General features: G+C 33.1%; 2 protein-coding genes across 2 annotated transcripts in view; both read left to right on the forward strand.

Annotated features, from left to right (window-relative positions):
• Nucleotides 1-2,694, forward strand: part of LOC139519007 (ficolin-1-like) — a 90,584-nt gene extending 87,890 nt beyond the window's left edge. Inside the window, exons 5-6 of the mRNA XM_071310720.1 lie at nucleotides 528-692; nucleotides 2,142-2,694. Coding sequence (XP_071166821.1) covers nucleotides 528-692; nucleotides 2,142-2,398 — 422 coding nt within the window. The 3' untranslated portion in view covers nucleotides 2,399-2,694. The remainder of the gene's footprint in view (nucleotides 1-527; nucleotides 693-2,141) is intronic.
• Nucleotides 2,695-4,944: 2,250 nt separating this feature from the next.
• LOC139519009 (fibrinogen C domain-containing protein 1-like) lies at nucleotides 4,945-17,576 on the forward strand. The gene is made up of 6 exons (XM_071310722.1): nucleotides 4,945-4,995; nucleotides 14,617-14,726; nucleotides 15,401-15,540; nucleotides 15,719-15,815; nucleotides 16,157-16,327; nucleotides 17,288-17,576. Exons 2-6 carry the CDS (start codon nucleotides 14,660-14,662, stop codon nucleotides 17,536-17,538), a joined length of 726 nt encoding a protein of 241 aa, XP_071166823.1. The 5' UTR covers nucleotides 4,945-4,995; nucleotides 14,617-14,659; the 3' UTR covers nucleotides 17,539-17,576.
• Nucleotides 17,577-17,629: the final 53 nt, after the last annotated feature.

Genomic DNA, 17,629 nt, shown 5'->3' on the forward strand with positions numbered 1-17,629 from the left:
CTAAATCTTGGGTCCGACGTCAGTGAACTTTTCAATCTTTGAACTTCTATTTTGTAACCACGTAAAAGGATCATTTTAATGAATCTGTTATTTTTCTACATTGTTGAAGCATATGATAAAACGATCATAACATTTCAATTTTCATATATCATGCATTATCAGCCCTCTATCAATATCAGTCCTCGAACCATGCGGCTCTTGGGCTGATATTGAACCTAGGGCTGATAATACATGCGATATGAAAAATGCCATGTAATAGTCTGATATTATTGAATAACTTGGGTAGAATGTAGTAGATGTATAAAATGTAAGTTCCAATTCGAAACTTGGATGTACTAGTATCTCATTTGATACATTTCTTGAATCCCCTTTCTTTTAAAAACAGTTGAACGACCTTTTTTTATTCGAGTCTTATGTAGACGAAACACGCATCAGGCGTACCCTGATTATAAGCCTGGTATATTTAATGAGTTTTTTTGGCATCATATAATACATTAAATGTCTACAAAAATTTAACACTTTTTCAGGTAATGACAAGCTCCATACTTTGACATCCCAAGCAAATTATGAACTCTTGATTAGAATGAAAACTTTTGAAAATGAAAATGGATATGCTAGATATAGCGACTTCAAAGTGGGTGATGAGGCCTCCAAATTTAAATTACAATTGTCAACATTTACAGGAAATGTAGGTGAGTCATAGATTTGTCTACGTGATGGTTACAATGGGATTTATATTATTCAGTTTTATTTTTACGCATCGCTGTATAGTTTACCAAAGTTCAAATATGTTCTTTTTTATGACGTTGCAAAATTTCAATTAATACGAAGAAGGAGATGTGTTGGTAAATGCAAATGCGACAGACCCCTCGACTAAAAAAAAACCCAAAACAAAACCAGATACTATTATTTCTTTTCAAGCGTTTTATGCAATTTGGAAAATAACTACTAACAACTAAAATAACGAGGTCCAAATTGATAGCCGGCGTAAACACGATGAAGGCAATAAAACCCACGATCTAACACTCACACAAAATTTAGAAAATATCAAAATATATCAGTATAACGACATGATCAGATGACAATACTTATACTAAAATCCGGGTTAAAAATAAGAGGTAGGTACTTTAGTTAAGTCATGGACCTGTGTTTTCTAGTGTTTACTGAAAATAACGTTTTGTATACTGATTTAAAACGGTTTAATGTATATTGGATACTTATTGTTTATTGAATGATTCAGAAAGGTGGCAAACGATTGTATAAAAGGCAGGTTGATAGTTACTGCCATTTAAAGTAAAGTGTAAACGGGCCATGTTTTTGTCGCACAGCGAACAAATTCACATTATTATAATTATAAAACATATGAAACTATATGTCAAACCCATTGATACATATCTTTTTAGTTGGCCATTTCTATTTGTTTCATTGCTCAATTGTTCAGAAATAAGCACAAATCACAACAGGATATCAAATTAACCAAAAAACAGTGTCTGGTAATATTCTATACATTCCCAATCGAAAGACTGGTATCTGAGATTATGTGTTTTCTATAGAAAGAATTCGAATATAAAACACAAACCTGCTGTATTATCCAATTTTGAAAGTGAACAATTGTACAATTATTAAAGGATTCACTTTGATAACTGTTTAATATGAAATAAGGAGATTTGTTATGATTGCAATTGAGACAACTATCAACCAGAAACCAACTCACTATAACTTTGAAAAGAACTTGGCTCATTAGACAGATACAAAGCACAAAACAACTAACAAAAACACTCACAGCTACTGTATGCTAGTTCAAAGCCAATAACAACTAATGCAAATTGATTTGCCTAAGGTACAAGATCAATCAGTTTACATTTTAGTGTATAGACGTTATTTATACAAACAGTCTAGGAAAAGATGAAATTGTACAATGCCATAATATAAGTATCGACAGAATGTAGAACCGTAATTGTTAATAACTGTAGAGCAATACATATTACGTAATGTTTAAATTTATTGTTAACAAAATCAATATAAGTACCGATAAAAACAATATTCAAAGATCTAATTACAATATTCAATGATAATATTATTTTAAGGACCGATAAGCTTAGACGAATCTTATCTAAATGTACATTGAATTCTGTTTACAGGAGACTCCCTTATAGACTCTCATAATGCTATGAAATTTAGTACAAAAGACCAGGATAACGATGTTTATAATGAAGGAAGTTGTGCTGTAGATTATAAAGGCGCTTGGTGGTACGCTCAGTGTCATGCTTCTAACTTGAATGGACTTTACCATGCTGGAGATCATACATCCTATGCTGACGGGGTGAATTGGCTTGCATGGAAAGGCTACAAATACTCAATGAAGGAGACAACAATGATGATACGGCAATTGCACTAAATCAATTGTTTTAAATAGAATAAGGAAAAGTTAAAACAGTTGTTTTTGGGTACATGTTAACACAATTTGTTCTAGGAAAATGTTCGCCGAAGCGTCTTGGGTGAATGAAAAGGAAAGATCAGTTATGCTCAGTTATGCTTAAGTATACATGTTACCTCAATAATTTGCATGCAGAAATGCAAGTCCAGATCCGGAATAGGTCTTGTTGATGTAGAGCAATCTGTAAAATTGAACCTTATCCTATACAAGCGATTGTATATTGACATGATCATCATGAATTTGGTAATTTGTGTACACATACTTTTGTTATCATTTATTGACACCTACTCCAGAAGTCAGGAATATGACAGTTATGTGCATTCGTTTGATGTGTTTTATCTTTTGATTTTGCCATTTGATTTGGGACTTTCCGTTTTGAATTTTCCTCGGATTTCAGTATTTTTGTGATTATCATCAATTATCCAAATATGCTTCATTTTTGGGCCTTTAAAGAATACTGTTCGGTTTCAGCTAAGGGTTCGTGTTAAAGGCCGTACTTTTACCTTGAATGGTTTACTGTACAAATTGTTGCTTAGATGGAGAGTTTTCTCATTGACACTCATATCACATCTTCTTATATCTACTCACGACAGCATGTTTAAATACTTAAGTCTTGGATGAAGTCGACATATTAAAGGCTTGATAGGTTATAACATGACATGCTGCATCCTATATTGTGTATATTTCACATGTGTCCGGTTTGCTATAATATTTGCAAACATTTGTTTTTAATATTTTAAGCAGTGTTACTAATCGTTTTAAAGAATTTCTACAACAAGGGCATCAGGCTTCATATATAATTCAGTGAAAATGGTAACTTTCTAATGATGGTCCTAAAAATTTAAATGAATTCTAGCATATTTAAATTACTGTCGATATCAATTCCATTGTCTAGTGGGAACTTTATGAAACCTAAAGTGTTTTACGACGGAGGACACATGCGGAGCCGGATCTGCTTACCTTTACTGAGCACCCGAGATCACCCCGTGGGGTTCGTTTTGCTGTTGTACCCCTGTTTGTGAAATGTTTACCTATTGTGTTCTTTTTTTTCACACAGTATTGTCAACATAAGGGAATTTAATGCGACTGTCATTCAAATGAGAGGTTTATCGGTTTAAAACCAGATTCAATCCACCATGTTTTACATCAGAAAATGCCTGTACCAAGTCAGAAATATGACAGTTGTTGTCCATTCGTTTGATGTGTTTTATCTTTTGATTTTGCCATTTGATTAAGGTCAAGTAACAGTAAATGAACGCCGTCTAGCGGATTCCGCGAAATATTGCGACGTTTTGTACGAATTACGTCCCTTTGACCAGATTTTGCAATGTTAAAATTTCAACCGGCGACTTTTCAATGGGACAACGGTAAATCTGACGGAAAGTATGTATCTTCTAGGAGAAAGAACTTGTTTGCTAAAATTGAAGAAATGCTACAGGATTTTGAAAATGAATATGAAAAGTCATGAAGACGACCTTCAAAACGAAAATCAGGTGTTTGAGTTTGGATATCTGCCGACCAGTTAAAACAAGTGTGAAAACTGTTGACCACTGTTGCTCACCACTATTTCTACAGAAAAACAGTGCGGTCTCGACAGTATATTGAACTCTGACACAAAATAGTACTTTTGATGTCATTGTTTACTTAAACTAACCAACAAATATGCAGAAATGAAACTTCTGGTGAAAGGGAAATATAGTTAAACCATTTTGAGTCAAAATTCACTTGTCTATGAGTTTGCGTTAAAAATTCAGGATTAATGCGCTACATAGTACACTAATTTAAGATTTCAAGAAAACAGGGAGTTATTATGGTAGTACCTGTGTTTTCAAGATCAGAAATTTCATATAAGACTTTAAACATTGGTTGAAAATTGACATGTAGAAAGGTGATACATGTACAATTCAGGATATACCTGGTTTCCTTGAAGTTAAACTTAAGGTAAAATATTTAGATAGCTGTGAAAATTGCAAGATTCGGTTGAACAGATAGGGATTTTTAATTGGTGGTCTGACACCTTTATTTTCGTTTTCCTCCCAAAATAACACAAACTGAATAATCATAAGAAAAGATGACAAATGCGACTATACCTATATAGAACACAGAGGCATGATGATTAATTCATTGTAGAAGGAAGAGAAGCGACACACAAAATTAGGTCTTCTCGTTTATTAGTATAGATACTCTAACTTTTCTTTTACAGTACTTTGTATATCCCCATCCCTGTTTCACTTGAATTATTGTCAGCTTATTCGAATATGAGCATGTTTTCTGGCACGTTTGAAATAAATGCAATTCATCTAATGTTTGAATGTTAATTTACACAATCATGTAATTATAAACATTTAGCATGTTTTAAAAACAGGAAGAAATGTTTATAAGTGCAACACACGGTATTTTTGGACAAGAAATCAATTTTTCTTACACTTTTAAAATTCAAATGAAGTAAAACAAGAAATCAATCTGGTTGACGCAACAATGACAATCTGTTACACAGAATAATAGTGGTGCATTTCTTTCCAGTGGGTCTCAATCAACACTGATTTACAGAAATCTTGGTAAGAATTTAGTCTTAGATGCTTGATTTTTTTATTAGTTGTTATTGGCTTTGAACAAGCTGTCAGTAACTGCGTGTAGTGGCGGATACAGAGGGGGGCATGAAGGCGTACGCCCCCCTTTTTGCTTGGACTTAGACTAGACTTCGTAAACTTTGCCATTTCCCGTGTATTTAATTTTTATGAGACAATTCTTTTCTTATACAGATTTTTTTTCGCCAGTATTTACTGATTATTTCAAAAGTAAAACTACAAAATACTGAACTCCGAGGAAAGTTCAAAACGGAAAGTCCCTAATCAAATGGCAAATTCAAATGATAAAACACATCAAACGAATGGACAACAACTGTCATATTCCTGACTTGGTACAGGCATTTTCAAATGTAGAAAATGATGGATTGAACCTGGTTTTATAGCGCTAAACCTCTCACTTATATGGCAGTCGCATCACAGTAGAGTGATTCGGTATGGTTGAGTTGACCAGTTCGTCGAAAAAACGTCACTTAGTCATTTTGAAATTCAAATTAAAGGAACACATTTGCAATTCTGAGCATGAAAAATCATGACACCTTCAAAGCGACAAAGGAGTGAGCAAGAACGTATTGACTTCTATTTCACAATTCAACCAAAAAAAGTTATACTCTATTATAATCTCATGAAAAAAGTTCCACATTAAAATTATTTACCTACGAAATTATGTTTAACCCCAAACGCCCGCGCCTATCTTAAAATAACATAGCTGAATAATTATCCCCAGTCAGTATAAGCTCTGGATAGATTTAAAGTGCAAGGTTCGAGCCATTGTTTGAGGAGGCAGTCTGAGATCTGAGAGTCTGGCCGTATTTAGATTGAAAACAATAATCTTGTCCACTTTTTGGCTAATAGAAACGAAAATTTCCAACAGAATAATATAGCATTAAATGAACATAATGAATAAAAAACGGGCGTATTTTTTTCGGGACGGGGGTTTGCATGAACTGATATATCGAATACTTTTATCAAGATCAGACTGCAACCTGCCTGCTGGTGTGGCCTTTATGTCTCCATTTGTCGACCGTCATTCATAAATTCGTTGTCATTTCAGACTCATTCGTAGCTTTTGGTTAATTTTCAATTGTGTTGGGTAAAACATATCAACCAAACATTTGTATAAAAATTACTTGTTTGTCTTTTTTAACTCGTGTCGCTCGTATTGTAAAATTCATCGAATAGCGCGGCGTGTATCTTGTTTACAACAAGAAATCTGTGAGTTTATGCTAACTTAACATACAACAAGCGAGAATTTTCCATGTCTTGTTTTTACTGACAAGTCCCACATCAAATATATCAGTTCATAGCTTTTGACCCATACTATAATTTTATGATAGACAATTTATGGGGAGAATACAACATCAAAAATGTCCAACTCTTACACTTGACAGCAACTATTAAATATACATGCCCCACCTCAAGAACCGTTTAAAAAGTGCATTTTACAATTATTTTATGTTTTTTAGCCAAAAAAAGGTCCCAAAATTTGTTCGCCTCGCGCCGCTCGGCGAATTTAAAAAACTTCGCCCCACTTTGCAAAATCCTGGATCCGCCCCTGTATTCTATACGTAGTATGTCAAAACTGTCCATACAAAAAACCTATACATGCTATATTCACTGGGAAAAGACATCGTGTAGCAGGAAATAAGCAGAATGGGGTGCAAGTTTGGGACATTAATACTAAACTTAGTCTTGTACGGTAAGACTAGATATCCCCTATTTATCCCCAGTCAGTCATATAGATGACACTAAACTATAATACATTTAAATGTTTAACCTTCTTTACGGTCGGAACAATAATTTAATATTCATACAACAGTTTTTAGACTATAACAAATGAAAAATAAACAAAAATGATGTCTCACGATCATTAATCCATCGCTACATTTTGTATTCTGACGTGTTTGTTTTTTTCTAATGGTGTTTTCTTTCACGTCCGCAATTTTGTTGAAAGTTTCGATGTTAAAAATAGAACACAAATCTTTTTAATAGATACATGTATAAATAGTTTATGGTTTAAAGAGTTATACATGGAATATTATCCTAATAAAAGAACATTCAGTGGATCCTTAAAAGAATTGTCTTACTAGTATTGATTCGTATGGTTGTCTCCTCAAAGGAAATTGTTCTATATATATATATATATGGGTAAAAATTAACCGAATAAAAAATAAAAATGTACCCTGAAAGTAGCATCTCAAATATAGAATAGAACTGTTATCAATTCTATTTCACCCATAAAACTTGAAGGTCGAGAACGAGATTATATCGATCATCTCTATATCATACTACTACTATATACCTACTAAAAAAATAGGAAGGGTCCCGATTCCGAAATCCCGGACTTTAAAAAATGAAATCCAGAGGTCCCGAATTTAAAGTAATTTAAAATAAATCCCGCCATCCCGAAATTCGAAAAAAAGATTCCCGGATCCCGAAAAGATTAATTCCGAAATCCCGTATTTAAAAATACCCGATCCCGGAGTTCCGATCCCGGTCCTCCCCCCTCCCTCATTTGTGTGGATGAACTAAATAACAAAACAAACATTTACGAGTCATTTCTCAGCCTGTGTGCGATTATATTTTTTTTTTTTTTTTTGTGTGTTTTCTTTTTTTTTTTTTGGGGGGGGGGGATTATTTTGGTAGACATATTAAACATTAATTTGTACATCTGTTTTTAAGTTATATCTCAATCTCCGTATGTTTGGTTTCCTTGTAAATGTTTTACACGATGTATCTTCTGGAAAATACACCGTGCTTCAAAGACCGTGCAATGTCTTGAGAAAAAGCGAAAATCAGAGAGAGAAGGACATTAATTTATTGTCACATATAATAAGATCTCAAAGGGAGTTGCAGAATAACGGATACTGGCGAATGTAAAAATTGAACAAACAAGTTTGCAAAATTATAAAGAATAACAACAGAAAATAAGATAATAATTTAATACAACAGTGTTGACACAGACAAGAACCATGTACAGAATTAAGAAATCATTTAATAATAGAAGAATTTTACAAAATTCTTTATTGAGGATTTTACAGAATAAGCGTTGTATTTAAAGATAAAGAACATTTAGGTCCACACTTCATATAAACCCTTAAAAACTCGTTGGATCATCTCGTTGTGGCTGGTCAGTAATAAATAAAAAAAAGTCACTGGTCAATTCAAAGGTTGTCGTAAGTGATGCAATATATTCTTATTTTCCTGTTCCCCTTGTGTAACTTCCAGTTTTATTGAAGTTTACATCGATCAAAGCCTTAGTTTAATTTAGTTTCCTGTTATTACTACCCCCCCTTTTTTGTCGCATGTTGTGTATCATGTACTGATTCTATATATACTTCGAGCATACGCATGTACACTTATGGAAAAATAACTATTTACTAAACTTTTTAAAACGTTTTTGTAGACTTGTATACAATAAATTTTATGCAGAACAAAAAAGAATATTTACAAAGATGTCAGTTTGTCTGCGTGTTTTAATTGTTAACTTGAAGATGTATAAATAACCGCACGACACTCTTTCAATAATTTGTAGAATCGTTGATATAATGTTTGTTTATATATGCGATGTTAAGCAGTAGTATATGGACAGAACTCGATCTGTCGTGATATAGTACCAAAAAACGAGCTATTACATGTTCCGCTGCTAAAGTAAAGTAACCGTTGTTTTCAAAAATTTGCCAAATCATATATCGGAACGGAGAAAAAATGCAAACAGATGATCTACACTATAATAGTCTAAGAGATTTACGAATTGGTTACCCAAAAAAGTGACAAAATTCAACAATCTCCCATTAGAGCAAATATTAATAAAGATCACAACCCTGACCACATGCACACCTTCAATATATGTACTAACAGACAACAAAGTGAAAACGTTCTAGGATTCAAACTGTAGATGTTATGCGGATTAACTATAATAGGAGAAGGACGGCGGACAGAGGGACAGGGGTAACACCCCCCCCCCCCCCCCCCAACTTTCAGTTGCGGGGGCATACCAAATTATAGTTTCAATTACATCTTTTATTGCGTCAACTTGTAGATTGTAGACAGTAAACCTGATGATTTCTATTTTTATGTTTTTACTATTTTTGCGTTCATGTACTTGCAATGTATTTTTGTTTGAATTAGTAATTGTTTTAGACATGTGTATTGATAATGAACATACATGTATCATATTTTTTATAACGTATAATTTCTTTTAAAAATGTTCCATAATGCCCGCGTCACACTGTCCCGATTTTTATGCCGATGGCATCACGATTATGGAAATTTTCAAAATCGGGACTGATCGTATCCAGATCGGGCTATTCGTAGTGCCATCTTTAACCATCGTAGAACCATTGGCCACTTTTTCTAGCCTTCGGGGACAACTTCGGGAAGGGTTCTAAATTTTTTAACATGTTAAAAAATCCCCGAAGGTGCGTCCGATGTTGAGGGTTCGTATTGAGTTCGTATCACCATCTTCACCATCGTAATGTCACCGGGAATGCATCTTTAAACATCGTATTGCATTCGTGTTTCCATCGTTTCCATCGGGCAGTTTTGACATTACGATGTCTACACGAATGAATCACGAAGCTACCCGAAGGTCTTACGATGGCAACACGACTTCGTGAAGACCTCGTAATTCCGTCGTGTTGCCATCGAATAAAAGTACGAAGGCGACAAGATGGAACTACGACGGCTATCAATCCAGCTAAATATAAGTTAATTTTCGCGCTAAAATACATTTAAAGTGCAACTCGCAATATGAACTGGTCAGTATAATACGACAGTTTAGAAAGACGTTCACAAAACATGGGGCTCATATCATATGATTCTATGAGAACAAGAAAGGCGTCAGCGTTGTTTCTATTAATTCAAATGAACAAGAAGAGCAGCTATTACAGGCTCAGGATTTACTTTTACAAGTAAAATATTATTTTTTGTCAATTTTTCATATCAAGTAACATAATGAAAATCATAAACGCGCCTCGTACACCAACACTGCAGGTACACGTATATAGGGAAACCAACTTTTTCTTCATTATTCTGATATTTTATGTATCGTCTGATCGCTGAGTTGTTATCACACGAATGTTTACTCCATAACCATTTTGTTTTCTATATGTCATATTTTGCCGCATTTGTTGCTTTCCTCACATCCTTCCTTTTGTCTATATTATTATGATATTCTCCTGGAAAGAGCTCTTTTTGAATAAAAGGGATCAACGAACCCATTACCTTACCTTTAAGATAGATCAGTAAACATGGGCATAATTATGGGTGATTATTCAGACTAGTGCACATATTTTACAAGCCAGCCGAGACTGGCATCCCCTCGTATGTAACATATTGGGGACAAATATGGACACTCTATTTGTATATGACACATGCAGAAAATGGTAAATTGAATATGCATATTTGATACATAAACTATTTTTTTAGAAATCAACCAAAACATTCAGTAACTGGAAATACCTTTAATATTGTCTTTAGAACCAGCAGGTAAGAAAATGAGCAACCAATTTCCAGTCACGGTATTATGCTATTTCAAGGAGAAAAAACAAGTCCATCTGAATGACCTTGACCTTTGGCCTTGAACGTAAAAAATGTCATATCATTACAAGGAGGAACAATATACCAAATGTGGTTAAAATCTTTTGAAGCATATTGGTTTTAGAGTGTCCACAAGGGTGATATTGCCTTGTATTACAACTGCCACTGTGACCTTGACCTTTAAACTTTAAAGTCAATAGCGCTTAAGATATTCTTAACGAGTAACTCCATTCACAATTTAAAACGCGTGATGCCTACGGCATATACTTTAAATGCACCGTAAGCTGTACACGACGTCTTTTAGACATCGTATGGCCATCGCGCCATCATCGTAATCCATCGTGTAGCCTTCGTAATCCATCGTGTAGCCTTCGTTATCCATCGTGTAGGCTTCGGCTGAGATATGAAGCTTAAATACCCGTCTTCGGTTAACCTTCGTATGTCCATCTTTTGCTATCGTATATAATTTCGGCACCATCGTATAGACTTCGTTATTAATCGTACTTGCTTCGGTCACTTTTTGGTATTTTAACGAGATCGGGACCAACTTCGTACGAACTTACAATCTTCGCATTCGGGTGTCCATCGTAAATAAAAATCGGGACAGTGTGACGCGGGCATAAAAGAGGGTCTGATTGAGGTTAACGGAATACAGAATAATGGGCAAAAATTGCAGAATAAAAGGCAAAAAAAAAAAGAAAAAAGAAAAAGAGCATAATGGGGTGCCTAAATATAAAGAATAAAGAATATCGGAAATACAAAATAAAAATTAATGATAATTATCCAGATAAAAAGAATCTATCAATACGAAACACATATTAATCGTGCATAATCAACACGAAGAACGTTGGAAATAATTAGCATGATAACTTGACGTTATGTAATAAAAATAACGACGTCACGAATTTTGATGGTTTTTTTTTTGCCAAAATCTTGAGTTTGCGTCGCTTCTACAGGGAAAACGAAGTCGGTGACCATATTTTTTTTTAACATCATCAAATTCGTAAGACAAAGAGGAAGAAAATGTTAATTTAAAAAAAAAAATCTATGGAGCGGTTTACGTGATTTATACCGGAAACAGAAAATTGTAGAAGAAAAATACAGATTCCCCCTATATATTCAATGTAATTTAGTACCCTCTCGAACCATTTAAAAATGATTTTTTCTCGAAAACGAAGTCGGTGACATATACTTTTTTTTACATTTTCTGATGTATATTTTCAATATCTAATCAAGTTCTAAATTTAAAAAAAATCTATGGACTAGTTCATTTACTGATCCTTGACCTTAAGGACTTTTCGTTTTGAATTTTCCTCGGGGTTCAGTACTTTTGTGACTTTACTTTTCACAGCTGGGGATTTTGTTTTTTTTTATTTTCGTTTACTTAGTATCAAGTATCCCTGAGCTAGCATTTGAAGTTGCGAGCACAACGTGAAACTGCTAATATAATGTGCCTTTGTGTTTCTTTGTTCTGGTAACTAATCATCATGATGTAAGCTGCACTATGTACGTTTTTATTGTTGTGGTGCGGTGGTTCTTATTGACGTCAATAATTCACCTTTTGAGGATTAACTCCCGTGTTGTACACTCAAAACCAACACATAATATTCCCTAGAAACTAGAAGATAAGAATTAGCATTACAGAAAACCTTCTTCACTTTTACACTTTTTTTACTTTTGAAAAAATGGTGGGTTGCACCTAGTTTTGTGGCATGCCAAACCTCCCGCTTTAATGTCAGTGTTAATTTTAACATTAAAATGACAACATTACACGACAGGGTTAAAATAAATAAACAGATAAATGGGAGAAAATATAGGAAAGAGAAACAAACGAATAATAGCCATCAAATGGTAACAGGTTAAAAAATATTTGTTAGTGCTACTTCCACATAAAACTATGCTCAGATGTAAAAAGGCCTGCTGTATGGATATGAGTAGCGTTTTGTTTTTTAATACTAGTAATATTTGAATGCTGTCAATGGAAACAGAAAGTAAACCTACTCTAAAATTTCGTGTTTTAACTTGCCTACAAAGTAGAAAGACGCACTTCAGATATTACTCCTCATGCACAAACGATCTATAAATGTATATCGTCGAAATAAAATATGAAATAGGAACATAGAAAATGTGTCGATAATGATTTGGAATTCAATCAAACAAATAAGTCATAAACTAATTAAATCTGACCAGTATGCGCAATGTTGAAATATACTTTATTAAAAAAAAAAAAAAAATTGATGTGCAGTGTTCAAATATTTTAGATCCCAAAACTTATATCTATAGAATTGTTTTTTATATTGAACATCTGTTGATGGTGTGCAATCATTATATTTAGAAATCGAAATAATTTAAAACAGGAAAATAATGCATATTCAATGAACCGTGAATATTAGTTTAACACTTATTTGGTATTTCCATATGGAAAAATATTGGATAATTCCTGGTTTAATATGTTGCTCAACCGTTCACTTATATGACAGTCCAATAAAACTCCATTATATTGACAAAAATGTGTGATCAAAATAAATTATATGTATATTGATCCAAATATCCACCCGTTTATAGTATGGATCACATTTCCGACCTTACATTGATTACGTGCTACGTGTACAATGTTTCGAGTTCTTTCGGAATTATATTCCAGGTAACTCTCTTCAGAGGTCGTCCGTTTTGTTTTTTATTCACTTATATGACAGTCCAATAAAACTCCATTATATTGACAACAATGTGTGAGCAAAATAAACACACATAATAGGTGTCTCTTGTGGACAGTTGTCATTGGCAATCATACCACATCTTCTTTTTAATATAATGGTAAAAATTGGGGTACAGTTGTCAACATTATGGTATAATCTAAATTACTATGTTAAACAAAAAACTATGTAAACAAAGAAAAGACAAAATGGAATGTAGACACCTATAGACAAACCACACATGCAAAAACGAAAGAATACAAACAATTACCACAGCACAATAACGCAATTGCGTGATGTAAAATACCGAGCAACGTCAATTTCATCAAATTCAACAAAGCACAAGTTATGCATATTAAATTGTGCATAACATTTGAAATATTTGTGATTTTTAAATATTTCTATTACATTGATCCAAATTGTCAAGTGAGCTGATCTCATCACTTGACGTCCCGCGTCGTCGTCATCTATTAACTTTTACAAAAATCTTCTCTAAACTACTTTGCAAAATAGAACCGAATTTGGCAACAACCATCCGTTACACGTTAAGTTAATAATGTGTCCGATGATTCAGCCTGCCAACTAAAATGGCCAACATGTCCAAAATAGATCCTAGGGGTAAAGTTTTATCAATTATTTTGAAAATCACTAAAAAGAGAAAATCTTACACCCCAAACATATTCTGAAAGTTGAGCTCTTCCTATATTTTTATTCGATTTCTAAAGATAAAAGTAACTGCGAGTGTTCAATACGAAAAAATGAAAACGAGTAAAAGTCGTCGGTTGAATGCAATAAACTAAGAAAGAAAATTCATTTCGGAACGAAATCAAAATCTGCGAGTGTGTCACCTCCGGAGAAAATGGGAAAACATACAAGATGCTTTCTTTCTACAATAACATAATTATCTGTAAAGCACAAGACACTGCTGAACAGGCAATAATGGCTAGAAATGTTAAAAAAAAATTCAAGAAACATATTTTTTTCTTGAAATTTCGATCTTCATTTCAGCATCATTAAACAGCAGTTAAACGAAGATGAAGACGGTAGCTGAGGATCAATGTCAACAAAATAGAGAATTCTTGATAAAAACAATCAATTTAGATACGATCATTCAAGTTTGCCAAAAAAGAATGAGACAGATTTGTTCTATTTACATGTAAAGGGCAAACACGAAACCAAATGTACGTCACCGCTAAGATACCACAACGAATATGCAAAAAAAAAAACCTGACAGAAAAAAATAAAAAAACAAACAAATACGAATATTGTTTCCCGGTACAAGGAAACTAATCACATGTTTTCCGTCGTTACATTAAATCTTCGCAATTTGTTATTTTAACTTTGTATTTTCCTGATTCAGTGTGTTGTATAATAAGCAAAGGAACTAGATCAACATCATCAAAATGTCTATTACCTCGACATGTGTAGTATTCCTCAGTATATTAGATATACTCGTATATGCGGTTGACAGTAAGTACCAATCATTGTTTTGTTAAAAGTAGATTGTCATATCTATTGATTAGTTAACATTTGAAAACCATATTTTGGATCCGAATTCAATTTTTTCCCTCAGTTTCATGATAATTTAAAAAAGTGTAAAATCCATTTTCTAAACAAAATTATTCTTGACTTTCGGGATGACTCACACATTGATAGTCTTTTTCTCTTTTCCTGTCTTTTCTACAATCATTATTTTGTACACAAATCAGACCGTTAATTTTCTCGTTTGAATTGATTTCTTATAGCTGATTATGCGGTATGGGTTTTACTAATAGTTGTACGGTTATCTATAGTTCAGAGTTGTTAATTTCTGTATCATTTGGTCTCTTTTGGAGAGTTGTCTCATTTGAAAACATACCAAATCTTCTTTTATTTATATCTAAACTGTTGCCTCTTATTTATGGTCTCAACTAATGCCAATTTCTGGTGTAAATGATGTTGTTGATTGGCTCTGGTAAATTCAGATGGTCCAATCTTGCAAGCGTCACTGCTGTTGTTATGGTATTCGTTATAAACATAGCAGTCTCTTCTATTTTTAGTTGTTATTTTTCTGTTTTTGAGTGTTTTAGTTTGCTATAAATGCAAACCTAACAATGTAAAGCTATTTTACGGTATACGCCGATTAATAATTCATAATATTTCAGATAATCGCCCTTTAGATTGTGGTGACATTGATATCAAACGTGGAAGTGGTGTGTATAAGATATACCCTGAAGGATCAGGACAGAGTGGCTTTAATGTTTACTGTGATATGGATTCGGAAAATGTGGACGGAGGTTGGACAGTGAGTATTATTTTATTTTTTAAATCCTTTTGTTTTTAGTATTTGTTTTAATTTTATTAAAGTATTTGTTTCTTATTAGATTAATATAAATCTTATTATGTACAATATCTGATTTGACATTTTCCTTAGAGTGACAAAAAAAGATATGAACAGTTTTTCTTATTATTTGACTGTCCAGGTGTTCCAACGCAGACTTAATGGTGAAGAATACTTTTTCAGAGGCTGGCGAGATTATAAAGAGGGATTCGGGACTCTTCAGGGTGAACATTGGCTCGGTAGGTACTTATCCTGTTTATACTTCCGCAGAACATACATTGAATATTTGGAAAACTTATGATACTGATTTTTGGACTTATGACACGTTTGTCCGGAATAACCTTCATCGGGTACCATCGAAACTAAAGTTTGGAAGGGAAAATTTAAAAAGAGAAAAAAAATACCATGGTAAACTCCGCCTCTGGAAGTTTTATCCCAGGTTTACGTACATGCAGATGCATGAAATATAAACTAAATTATTGTCAAAGACAATTAATATCAAAATGCTATCACATTTATATTTTATATCGATAAACCTTACCTAAACTATACTTTCCATAAATTTGAAACTCTACTTCAGGTAATGCCAAACTCCATATCTTGACATCCCAGGCAAAATATGAACTCTTGATAAGAATGAAGACTTTTGAAAATGAAAATGGATATGCTAGATATAGCGACTTTCGTGTGGACAATGAAGCTTCTAAATTTAAGATGACATTTTCGGCATCTTATTTTACTGGAAATGTCGGTGAGCAATATTTATATATATTTTTCCTTTATAATTGTAAATATTGAAATTTATTCTATTCAGCTTTATTTTCCATATTGTATATCTATTCGGTATATTCCCATATGATAATTTGAATACATTAGAAATATACAAACTGTATGGATAAATAAATATGTTTTGATATAGGAAATCAATGTAACGACAGAAATTACCAAAAATATTTTTTTAACTTTTCTTCATATACGCCTTTCTCTCTTTCTCGAAGTCATTTATCCTTTAATGTATGTCGACCGGAAACAATGTTATGTGCATTTCACTTCATAAACACGTAGTCTTAGGCACTTGTCTTAGACAAAAAATGTCCTAAGGTATATAGGAATATTTATTCTGAAACAAGTGCATGTACAAGTAGTCAATACTTGCTTGATGAAAGTTTTTTAATGCAATTATTCAAAAACGTAGGCGATGGGCGGATGCCAAACAGTGTCCATGAATTTAACTGTTAATCGTTCAACCGAAACTATTTCAAATTGCAATATGTAGTGTTACTGATAACAAAATGGGGTCAAGCTCAATATTGGCGACTTTCAGTTTCACCGTTTAGGAGAAATGGTTCTTGAAAGATTGAAAAATTGTGTTTCCAGTCGTGTCCGTGTTGTAACTCATGAACTGTTTAACCAATACTAAGCTTTCCAAATTTTTAATATGTTGTTACTGATAACAAAATAAAATGGAGATCAAGTTCGATATTGTTGATTATGGTACTTGTTATATTGAAAAATGTCATGACATAAAAATATAGTTTAAAAAAAGTCACTTTGACAGCATCTTGTTGATACTAAAAATTAAATTCACTGATAAATATCAATTTTGTATCATGCGTTAATTAGAATTAAAATATATGTTATTTTTGTAAAAAGTTGATGTTTACTGTTCATATAAATTTTATGAATTATTCAATTTTCACTAAATTTATAGGAGACTCCCTTAGGCATCATAGTAACAGGAAGTTTAGTACGAAAGATCAAGATAATGACTCTAGTGGTGGAAATTGTGCTTTAAATTATAAAAGCGGATGGTGGTACGGAAGCTGTCATAGTTCAAATTTGAATGGACTTTACCATGCTGGGAATCATACATCCTATGCTGACGGTGTGAATTGGAAATCATGGAAAGGCTACCACTACTCACTGAAGGAGACGACAATGATGATACGACCATTGCAATAAATTCATTGTTGGGGAAATAAAATGATAGAAAGTTAAAACTATTTATATGTTAGCACATCATTCACACACAAATATCAATACACCCCAACAA

The sequence above is a fragment of the Mytilus edulis genome, chromosome 4 (genome assembly GCF_963676685.1).
Source record: "Mytilus edulis chromosome 4, xbMytEdul2.2, whole genome shotgun sequence".
In the NCBI taxonomy this organism is placed as follows: domain Eukaryota; kingdom Metazoa; phylum Mollusca; class Bivalvia; order Mytilida; family Mytilidae; genus Mytilus; species Mytilus edulis.